The 11,498-nt window shown below is 51.8% G+C and overlaps 2 protein-coding genes across 2 annotated transcripts; one reads left to right on the top strand and one right to left on the bottom strand.

Annotated features, from left to right (window-relative positions):
• Positions 1-4,411: 4,411 nt before the first annotated feature.
• On the bottom strand, positions 4,412-5,826 carry LOC100899698 (protein spaetzle 3). Its single transcript, XM_003743182.1, has 4 exons — positions 5,613-5,826; positions 5,175-5,237; positions 4,788-5,061; positions 4,412-4,612 (listed from the first exon to the last, which is right to left on the bottom strand). The coding sequence occupies exons 1-4, from the start codon at positions 5,759-5,761 to the stop codon at positions 4,412-4,414; spliced, it is 687 nt and encodes a 228-aa protein (XP_003743230.1). The 5' UTR covers positions 5,762-5,826.
• A 1,593-nt stretch (positions 5,827-7,419) lies between these two features.
• dbo (Kelch-like protein diablo) lies at positions 7,420-11,164 on the top strand. Its single transcript, XM_003743183.2, has 7 exons — positions 7,420-7,751; positions 8,467-8,738; positions 8,861-9,130; positions 9,246-9,545; positions 9,840-10,183; positions 10,301-10,549; positions 10,697-11,164. The coding sequence occupies exons 1-7, from the start codon at positions 7,724-7,726 to the stop codon at positions 11,046-11,048; spliced, it is 1,815 nt and encodes a 604-aa protein (XP_003743231.1). The 5' UTR covers positions 7,420-7,723; the 3' UTR covers positions 11,049-11,164.
• The last annotated feature ends 334 nt before the right edge of the window (positions 11,165-11,498 follow it).

Consider the following 11,498-nt stretch of genomic DNA (forward strand, 5'->3'; position numbering starts at 1 on the left):
CTCTGGCAATCAGTGTCAGTCGGAGGGAGCTCGGAGGGAGCCGAGTGATAGAGAGGGACTGATCTAGACAGGCCTCTACCGAGGGGCTTTCCGTACAAGGCTCGACGTCAAGCGGGCAGAAAGGAGTCGATCGTCTATTTTCGCGAGGGACTTATCAAGAGAAAGTTATTTATTTAACGACGAATAATTATTGAACGTAAAGCAATTCGGGAACTCTCGGATCCGAGACTGCAATTTCTCCATGTGGGGCTAATCGAGGACAGTGAAAGTCCCGAGGGATCGGGAGAATCCAATTCAAAGTTCTCGAAAGGCGAACCTCGGAAGAGGGAACGGTCCGCGATTCCAATTAGCTGTAGACCCTGCAAACATCGGAGGAGACCGAGACACCGTGATCTCTATGGTGTAATGAGTAGAAAGACATACCAGACCAGTTCCAAGGCCAACCGCTTTCGGATTCTCTTTGGCTATTTGTGTATAATGTCGCTCGTCGCCTAATTAATTTGTGGGTTCTGCAGCAGGAAGGGCCTTATCGCTGCATTTAGGAACAACCCCGCCACGGAGGCTGCCTTGGTGTTTTTCTGCGAGTTCGCTTTCTTACCGTGTCAGGTACTGCTATGCCCTGTTGTCAACATCTGTGTGAGATCACGCTCTCACCGGAACCTCGCCTGTGTGCGGAGCATGGTTTACTCGACGTTCCCCGGTTGTGTTATGCTCACCAGTTCCGCTGAGCGACGGAAGTTTGCCGCGCGAAATGAAATCCGGCCTCGAGGCTCTGCCTCTGTGCTCATTCCCGCTCTCTTTCTGTCTATCCAAGTTACGCGTTTTGTGCCGGTGAGTAAGTGACGAATCGAGCGTTCATTGAAACAAATTGCTGCCCATCTGTATGAGAGGACAGGTGTTGTATTAATAGTAAGCGCTGTCGTGGAAGCGTCTATATCCCTGCTACCTCCTAGCGCAAAGTTAGGTGGAAAAAAAGATCTCCTGACAAGCCAACGACAACGGATCCGTCCAACTCAGGGTTCAGAGTTCGCTCCCGCTGAGCGCTCTATTTTGAAAAGAAGGTCTCCAGCGCAGAGATTGCTCGCTCGTGAGCGGGCCATGATGAAGACGGTTGTTCGGAAATACGAGAGCCGCATGTGCAATTCATGAACTTGAGTCGACAAGACAGTAAATTGGAATGGCCGAGCCGAGACCCTGATCCCTTGCGAGAAGTTTCATTCTTACCCCTCGGTCGTCTTGAGAACAATCGGTGAGGAACTTTGCTGTGGGCGTGGCTGAACACACCGTGATAGATAGATTAATTAGATAGGAGCTTGTTCGAACGACGCAAAAGGGATTTTTCTTCTTCTGGCGGCTGCTCCGCTAGGATCGAAGCTAGGCGCGGATTGATTCGGAGTAGGACCCGTTTGAACACCTAAAATAGTTGACTGACCGACTTCAGCAGCGGAAGAACATCACTGTCGGATGCTGGCGTCTCCTCCGGGATCTCTTTCGATCTCCCGGAAGCTTCGGCGCTTTCCGGAATGCGGTCCATCGCGAACGCCTCAGCCACAAAATCGGTGGTCCGCTGTTGTTTTTCGCTAGTTACAAATCTAGCAATGAACAAAGAAGTCTGAAGGATCGTGATTTGACTACATTTTTGTATTGGAAACCTTTTCAGCTGCTCCCTGGGCTGTCCTTATGATTTTCGGAATAATTCGGAATCACTCTATGGGCGGCGAGCCGCTTCAATGGGAATTAGTTCACTTCGAGAGCCTTGGCGGAGATGAGAATCGAGAGAAAGCTAGCGCATGCCAACGGATCGAAGATACCGGTATGCGAATGATCATTCGGAGCGTGCCCCTGCCTCCTCTCCTTCAGAATGGGCTTGAGAGAAGACCGATTTCGATTCCCGATAGAGCAGGTGATTCGATCCAACGCTGCGGCGTTTCCATTTCCTTTTCCAAAAGTAGTACTCGCCTTTTATTAGCTACTCGACCAGGAATAATTTCACAAAAGTTGACACCGTTCGCAAGGAGGAACCACGTCCCCAAGGTTTCGTACCCAATGCTGGAACTTGTTGCCACGCTTCGGATGTCGTTTCCGCTCGCACGCTGATTAAGGTACTCGGAGTCTTCTGCTTGATACGTCGGGCTCTCGGATCAGCAAAGCTATATTTAGTGGGCAAGAAGGTAGCTCCGAAGACCGTTTTGGGAAGAGACGCAAGCGAGCCGAGAAGAGAGCACATCGACCTGTCGGAAGCTTGCGCATCCAGTAATTTTCGCCGGATGAGGAGCTCCGGCTGGGCCGACGAAGTTGATTCTCCCAGTTCAACATTCCAATAGCCTACGGATCTCGTACAATTTCGTCTGATACATGGTGTAATTCACTGTGTCCTCACCGATGTGGCCGCAGCGCGACGTGAGCCTCAAGCTCCAGTAGAAATCTCGCGGTGAGCCCTCGAAGGAAATGACCGTTTCCGCGGAATAGTTCGAGAGGAGCTTTTCGCCGTTCGATTGCTTGAAAAACTCTGTTTCCTGTTCCATCCAGTTTCGGTTGTCCGGTTCCTTTCGGACGTATTCTTGCGCCTCGAGAGCTTTGAGCAGGGCCGGAAGATGAGAGTTTTCGGTGGTTCCAAGCCTCAGCAGATGAATCGAGGCGTTGGCTCCTCTGTCGCTCAGGTTGAAATGAACCGGGTCTCCGAGGAGGAGGGGTCTGAAGTACGAAAGATTCCCTATCGATGCCCACAAATCCTTGTCCACCGACTCTAGCAGGGCCCGTGTTATGTTTGTCGCGAAAGCTCTTGAGGAGGAATCATTGTAGCACAAACTATCTCGGACGAACTCAATGGATAAAGGGCTCCGAGAATTCGAAGCCTTCTCGAACTTGTCCCAGTCGAGTCGCATAGCCGGTTGCTTCAGCTGACAGAAAGCTTCGAGGGGCTGCCTGATATTCTCCAGGCAATCGTCAACCTGTTTCTCTCTGAGAAAATAGCAAACCAGGCCGACGATAAACAAAGCCAGCAGGAGGACTAGGAGCAGCAGGATGAGACACGTGATCGGTTTGCAGAAGCGTCGAGTTGCGTCAGAAAGATTTCCGTAGCGAGAAAATATGTCTTCGGTAGCTTCCTTGCTCGTCGAATGCGAACGTTCTTTCCGAAGGCTTTTGTCGTCGACGGAGTCGGAGTCCGGAGCCGCCTTGGAAATCGAGAGTTTCTTCGTGCTGTGTGCCAGGAGGTCTTCTCCGCTGAAATTCTCGTCGATGCCGCGCTCGTCGAACTCCCCTTGCTGGGAGCTGAACTCTTCTCGGGTCGAGCAGTCGCCGCGTGCGTTCCGGGAGCGCTCGAAAAATGATCTCCAAACGGTCGTGGGATGCGACGACGATTCACTCGGAGCGTTGCATTGCTGTCGGAGTGCTTTACCGTAACGCCTTTCCGTCTCAGCGCTTCGGTCTATGATATTGTCGGTAGACAGATTCTTCAATTCGTCGGCTGTGATCTGTATTTGGCGTTCGAAATCCGCGATTGATTTGCTCTGCATCGGGTCCGTTCTCTCCACCTTGTCAGGAGAGTCCTGGCCCTTGGGCTCATGGCGGAAGCCACGCGGGAAGAACGAATCACTGGTGACTCCGTCGTGAGCCGAGGATGTGTGCGACTGATTCAAAGCGTCCATTGAGCTCTGTTTAACCACGTACTCACTCTGGATCGACGTTTTTTTTATCACTGTCTCCATCGTCGGAGTGGAAGTATAGAATGGGGGTCGATTGTATGACATGATGGCGCACCGGGCGAAATATCCGACTCGAGGCACAGGCACCGACGAACGAACCCACTCGAGCCGTGACTCGATGCAGACTGTGAAGATGTCGATATCTTTGTTTTACTTGTGGAAACCGCAACGAAAACTCGGCGAGCTCTCCACTCCAACGGTGCCTCTGCCGTAGCACAGGAAACAGTTAAATATTTTGAATGATTTTCCGAAAACGGTCTCCGCTCGAGACGGACGCGGCTGAAACTGTCTCGCGCCTCCGGGATTTCTCGTAGGTGACGCTGGCGGTCAGAACGGATCTCATGAATTATTCAAGGGACGTTTCCGAAAAGCGGCAAACCGATAGTTCGACAGTCATAGTCGGAGCGGCTGGAGGAGTCTATTCACGCGCTTGACAATGGGTCCGCTCTCGGTCTGGACCGAAAACGTGGAGCGTTGAAGTCAACAAAATTCATTAATCCTGGACTCTTGAGCAATCAAATCGCACCTCCCTAACCTAGGGCGGACGCGTCCCTCCTATTCGTAGAAACTTGAATTTATTTACATAGGAACCATATGCATACGCTGAGTTCACGGTGCCTCTAATCTATTTACAGTGATCCGGGTGCTCGGAGTGAGCTCTCGCACTTCCGCCTCGAACACCGCAGCAACGTTCGTCTCGTGCGTCAGTAACTCGTTTTCCGTGGGGGTTTCGCATTCGGGTTGAGACAGCGGCACACACAACACGACGGGAACAAGAACCAGTCCATGAATATGCCCTTGCAGTCATCGTCGGGATCGTAGGCGAGCAGTCGGTGCCATTTGTATTTCTGCTCACACCCGCAGTCGTTGTTGCATTTTCGAGTCTGACTATTCTGACAGACCTCCTGCAATAATTCAGGAATAGCTCATATCCGCGAAAGAAGGCAAAATGAACATGGAAAAGCTCCCGTACCGTGGTCTTATCGGACCGGGTCTGCGGTGGGAAGGTTCACATCGATTTCTTGAAATGACACCGCATGCGTTTGTGGTTTGGCGCCGTGGGACTTTATCTCTACAAACCTGCTGTATTGCCTGCTGAAGGTGCTGAGTGTTGACGATGGCTCTGATTTTACCCTGGCTGTTCGAAGCCCAATAGGGGGTGACGATCTCAACCGTCGATTCGCAAGCATCGAGTTTCTTTGGGGATTGACCTGCCTCGGCCGATCTTTTTCCTAAATGGTGTAGTTTTTGCCCATCGAAAGTCTCATAATGGAAAATGCCGGGGTCGAGCATATTTCCGAACATCCGCCGAATCATTGATTTGTTCTCATCTATGAAGTCATCGATTTTCTCTCTGGAATCAATGGCAGCAAGTCCATACATTGAGCCAGCTTCGAACCGTCATCATACATACCGCGGCACACCGCATTGATCCTCTCGATTGATCGGGATTGGACTTCTTCTCACCTTTTGCAAGTCGTATTCTTTGAGAACTTGTGCCCGGCGGTTGGTTGATCGGTGATGTTGATACTGGAATGAATCGAATTCGCAATATCACTTTCGCTGTTCGTTCGAAGGATTCTTCTTTCTCAACCGATTGGTCGACGCGTCTGTCACTTCCAGAGACATCCTGGCCATAAACTTCCCTCTGAGTGTTCGGCTCTCGAGAGACTGATTCGCGCTCGGATTACGAATCGCTCTACGATACATCTTGAAAATGAGCTCTTTTTTTCCACAGCGCTCCGACCCCGATCACATTCGAAGGGTGAAATTAGCGCGCACAGATAGGTTGGAGCTCACACCGAGGATTGTCGCTGTCAAATATGGATCCATGCGCTTGTCTTCGGCGTCTGATTGCGGGAAGGAAATGAATTCAATGTCGCACGTCATCGAGGGACGACTTACTTAGGATAGAGATTTTCCGAAGTCGGACAGTATAACTGGTTTTCCGTCCGAACACACGGCACATGTTCGAAGCCCGCGTCGATTGAGGCTTTAACGCTCGAGTCCAGTTGCAAGATTCCGAGAGTCGCCAACAACACAAAAAGCGTCATGACGCTCCGTAGTTCAGGCACTCGGAAAAAAAGCGGTGCTGTTGTTGTTTCGAAGTCGTGAGCGAAGCGTAAGCCGCCGTATGCGTGCGTCTGTGTGTATACCCTCCCCTCTGCTCGGTCTTCACGGAAAGTTCTTGGTATTCACCCGACAGAGAACGGAGTGAGCCTCCAGGATAAATCGACGCGACCCGAGAAATTCACCAGCGACACCCTCCGAACCCCGAGGAGTCATCCATGAACATGATGCACGAGCGATGAACCGCATTTCGATTATTTCGATACTACCTTGAGCCGGCCGCATAGAACGTCGGATTCAACGGAACCGCCGGTGTCAGAGATGACCCGTAGAAGACTCAGACTCCCACGACATACCTCGCGTGCGCGCCTTCGAATCAACCCTACTAGTCGGTAGAAATACCATGTCAACATTCTGATCGGATAATTTTAATGTGGAAGTTTTCAGTACGAGCAGACCCTGATTTCCCATCGTCTAGGAGGCTCTCCCGGCTTCGGTGTGACATCGGAGGTTCGCAGTGCCGACTCCCCTAGCCGAGAGCTCTTCTGAAGGTTAGACCCGCGAGTTCATACTCATGAGCTCTCCGCTTTCGGTGCAGTTTTGTTCATAAGCTGTCACTAAGGTGAACACTTGCTCAAGAATAATTCAAAGGGGCCTCGATGCTCCGGAGAGGGCGCAGCGCAAGCCTCCGACATCTCTTCCTGTTTAGGAGAGAGTGCAGGCTCCAGAGCTCCGTGTTCGGAATCTTCCAAAAGCGCGATGAGAAAACCGAACAAACCCTCCTGACTCTAACGGAGGGCCAGACTCATGGAGTCGCGTAATTATAGCTGCAAAATGCTTCATGCAGAGTATGTGAGACTCGATGCGTAGTCGGCAGCCTGCTGGAAGAGTTGGAGCACGCATGTGAGAACTACGTCCGAACATGTGACGGTGGGTCGACATCGATACCGAGCTCCACGACTTGCGGTGGGAAAGTAATTCGGGGCGGTTACGTCACGGAACATGATCCGTCTAAAATCATTCAGTCTGTCGCAGGACATCGCGCGCAAAGCGAAGATTTAAGGCAACGCTGTGCGCCGTACCGTCGGATGTCCGGCACTCTTCTCTTCTGCCAGCCCCCGGTTCTTCTGTTGCGAACCTCGTTCCTGCCGAGGCTTTGGCGCGCCTTTTCGAATGGTAGATGGTGTCTACCTGTCATTAGCTTGCCTCAGATAGCTGAGTCTCTCCTCGGCTGCGGATAATTCCTAGCGGGTTTCCCCGTCGGGCTAGAAACTGCAGGGAAGCGGAACATCAGTCCGAGTGGGAGACTCGAATAGCAGTCGGTCGTATGTCCCGTCGAACACGTTGACTCTTGTCGCAAGCCGATTTCAAACAAGCGAGGTACGATCCATTCGGGAGCCCAGCCTAGACTCTTCGACGCGTTTCCCCCGGAATCGACGCAATGCCGATATCCAGCCAGATAATGAGCGGCCAAATCGACTCATTAGATGATCGAAGGACAAACAGATTTTTGGCGAAATTCCGCTCGTCCGCCTCCGCGGTTTTTTCGGGACGAGCGCGGCCAGACCCCGTGGCGAGCAGACGATCTGAGGGGTACTGACCCATTGTAAACAATCGGACACCATCTTCCTCGAGATTTTCGGGACTTCTCGACGGGAAGAGCTTCAATGCTTCTGAACGTTGATTTTCCCAAATTTTGTCCATGCCTCTCTCATAGCGAATCCTCGCCGATAGAGCACAGCGACCGACCGCGCTCGGTGCCGTCAGCTTCTCCGTGACACAAGCAGCCCACAAATAAAATGGCGACAGTCTGCGCAACCAGCGTTAGGCGCTTGGCTTCTATGTTGTGAAAGTGCGACTACCGTAATGTCGTCGAATCGAGTTCCGAATTGAAGTTCTCAGGGAAGAACACAAACCCGGCCGGGAGGTCCTTCACGGCCTCAGCCATGGAGATGGACTTGACGCACCTTCCCCGTAAGTAAATTCCATGACCCACATCTCGACGTCTCTATGAAGCACCTCGACTCTGACTCCGGAATTCGCATACAGTCGGAGAAAGAGTACGCTACTGGCTGGGATGGGAACTTCTGACAGTTTTCCTGGCAGTTTTGAGACTCAGGCTGCAGAGTCGCAGGCTTGTCGCAGAGTTCTGGGATATCCCAGGAGTCAAGCAAATTGCTTAGTGGAGTAATCTTGCTCCCCGTCATTGGTTGGGCGAGCTGTGGTCGTTTCCCTGGAATATCTTTGTCTTCTCGAGTTCTCAAGCTAAAGCGTTCCCTGTGGATATTTGGAATCGAATGATTCCTGGTCGGCTGACGGAATCCCCCAGCTCCCAGTTCACGAAATCGGTGACATCAGATGTTCCATGGCCCGGATCCAGGATGTACACGAGCGAGAACCCTCCCGATATTAATTCAATCGCTCGATGCTGGTCTCAAACGATTCTGTCCTCGCACGGTAGGATGTGCCCTTGCTCAACATCATAACCCGGGGAGTCGACAGCTGATCCGTCGCGTAAACGGCGGAAAGCTCGAGATCAGTCCTCAACCAGTGATAATGATTTTGTTCAGAGCGGAGGGGGGATCCCGATTCCAATGAGAACATTCTTTGAACGGGTTTGGCACTCCGACTTCGACCGGGACTACTGAAATGGATAGAGATTTCAACGCAAACTTCTCTTTAATTACAGCCCGAATGGATAATTCGGTCATGGGGTCCATGGATGGTCTTCTACAAACCTCACTCCCAACCGAAACGGCTCGTCTGGAACACTGCTCAGACAAACACTCGAAGCAGGTTATGGAGTCTATAAACCATCTCCGGCATTTGGAAGAGCTGTGTGACGTCAAAATCTTGGTCGGCAGTAAACAAATCCGAGCTCATCGCATCGTTCTCACGGCGTGCAGTCCCTACTTCCACGCAATGTTCACGGGAGATTTGGCAGAGAGTAAACAAACAGAGGTATATGGGGTACCGAAGGTCGTCTAGGCTGGGGATTTTTAGCGAGAACCGTGTAGTGGAGGTAGTCTGATGAACTTTGTCCCTTTGACTGAAACTAACCAGGGATCGTGTCGCTGTTCCAGATAACGATCCGCGATATCGATGAACATGCAATGGAGCTCATCGTAGATTTCGCTTATACCTCTCGCATCGTCGTTCAAGAGTCGAATGTTCAAATGCTTTTGCCTGCCGCTTGCTTGCTACAGATGCAAGAGATCCAGGAAGTTTGTTGCGAATTCCTCAAGAGACAATTAGACCCGAGCAACTGCCTGGGAATCCGAGCTTTCGCGGATACTCACGCCTGTCGTGAGCTCCTCCGAATCGCCGACAAATTTACGCAACATAATTTCCAGGTGAGCGTATGAGAGCATTTCACAATGAAGCTAAACTCCGAAAGTCCGATTTTTGGGGAACGCCGCCGTATTTTCCGATACATCGAATTAACTCTGAGCGAAATGGACTTTGCAGGAAGTCATGGAGTCGGAAGAGTTCCTGCTTTTGCCAGTCAATCAACTTATCGACATAGTTTCCTCGGAAGAACTCAATGTACGCTCGGAAGAACACGTGTTCACCGCCGTCATGTCATGGGTGAAGCACAACATTACCGAGCGACGTCAGTATCTTGGTCAGATCCTCAGCCACGTGCGTCTCCCTCTGTTGAGTCCGAAGTATCTTGTTGGCACGGTGGGGAGCGATCTGCTCGTCAAGAGCGATGAAATATGTCGAGATCTTGTTGACGAGGCGAAGAACTATCTATTGCTTCCTCAGGTGAGTGATTAATTCGTCGATGGGCGGGTTGAAGCGAATTATATTGTCGAGTGCCGAGTCGCAATTTTTCGGTCGTTACAAAGCTTGAAAGCCGACGGGGTGGTCAGAGCGCTCTGCATATTCTCTTACGGCATATGCTGGGACGGATTTCCCGGGCGATGGCCGGCCGAATCGCGTTACCCTGCCCCGCGCTTTAGGCCTCCGGGGCCTGCTGCGTCGGGCCCGAGGGAAAAAAGAGGAGAAGGACCGGAGAGAGACGAAAGAGGAATCAAGCCCTGATTCCCCTATTTCCAGGAGCGCCCACTCATGCAGGGGCCGCGAACGAGGCCTAGAAAACCAGTGCGCAAGGGTGAAGTTCTCTTCGCCGTTGGAGGCTGGTGTTCAGGCGATGCAATTGCTAGTGTAGAGCGCTACGATCCACAAGCGAATGAATGGCGAATGGTTTCGCCGATGAGCAAACGCCGATGCGGCGTGGGAGTTGCAGTCCTCAATGATCTTCTCTATGCGGTCGGCGGACACGACGGGCAAAGCTATCTAAACTCCATCGAGCGCTTCGATCCTCAAACCAATCAGTGGAGCAGCGATGTCTCACCTACGAGTAGCTGCCGAACTTCGGTTGGGGTCGCCGTTCTCGACGGGTGAGTTGTCGACGATGGGTGATTCCGTAATCAGATGTCCGTCTCCTGCCTCATCATCTTGTCCCAGCTCCCCGATCGAGCCCCGACCCACAAATCTCATCGGAACTCCATCCACAGATACCTCTACGCGGTTGGCGGACAAGACGGAGTTTCTTGTCTTAATTACGTGGAGAGGTACGAAGCACAGAAAAACCGCTGGACTAAGGTTGCCCCGATGAGCACAAAACGGCTGGGTGTTGCCGTGGCCGTTCTCGGCGGATACTTGTACGCGATGGGCGGTTCCGATGGAACTTCACCTCTCAATACTGTCGAGCGTTACGACCCGAGGACCAACCGATGGACATGCGTTGCACCCATGGGCACCAGGTGTGCACTTTCTCGTCTTCGGCTCATATCTATTCCGTTCTGAGTATATTGCTTCAGTCGCATCTCCGGAATTCCCCGGAAGAGCCGAAATCCGGAACCGAAGCTCAAGAATTCCTCCCTTAAACTTTCTATATTTTCCCCTTCCAGACGGAAACATTTAGGCTGCGCGGTGTATAACAACATGATATATGCAGTCGGTGGTCGAGACGACACCACCGAACTGTCCTCGGCTGAGCGTTACAACCCTCAGCTGAACCAATGGCAGCCCATTGTCGCAATGACCTGTAGAAGAAGCGGCGTAGGACTCGCTGTGGTCAACGGATTACTCTACGCCGTCGGTGGCTTTGACGGCTCCGCGTACCTCAAAACGATCGAGGTCTACGATCCCGACGCAAATCAGTGGAAGTACTGCGGGAGTATGAACTACCGGAGACTTGGAGGCGGTGTTGGAATAGTCCGTCTGCCACAATGCGATATGACCACGCACTCCTTTTGGTAGAAACAGTCACAGATGATTTTTGTGAACGCGTAATCTCAGAAGGTGAATCGAATGTGTGTGTGAGAGACTAGAAGAATGGAAGTCACCGAATCCATGTTTTCCTCATGGATCCGCTGCCGGATGGCTTGCTTTTATTGTGACAGGCCGGATGAACCTCCATTTCGAACGAATCCTTGTGGTTCTCGTACAATCCATCGGATGCACAGATCGCGCGGGGAGTATTCGACCAGAGATGGAAAAAGAAAAAGACGTTCATCTGTTTCACCGATAAGAGAACGAATCCGTTTTGTATGTTTGCGTGTACGTGCGTTCATTTCGATGCATTTCTCCGAGAGAGCGATGTATCCACCAATCTTGTTGTCCGTCCCCTCTTCCGCGATAAATAAGATCCGAGACTCCTCGGCCGGAATCGTTAACAGGACCCCTTCGTCGGCCACGTCTGCGAGCTTG

The sequence above is a fragment of the Galendromus occidentalis genome, unplaced genomic scaffold, assembly GCF_000255335.2.
Source record: "Galendromus occidentalis unplaced genomic scaffold, Mocc_1.1 scf7180000077440, whole genome shotgun sequence".
Classification (NCBI taxonomy): Eukaryota; Metazoa; Arthropoda; class Arachnida; order Mesostigmata; family Phytoseiidae; genus Galendromus; species Galendromus occidentalis.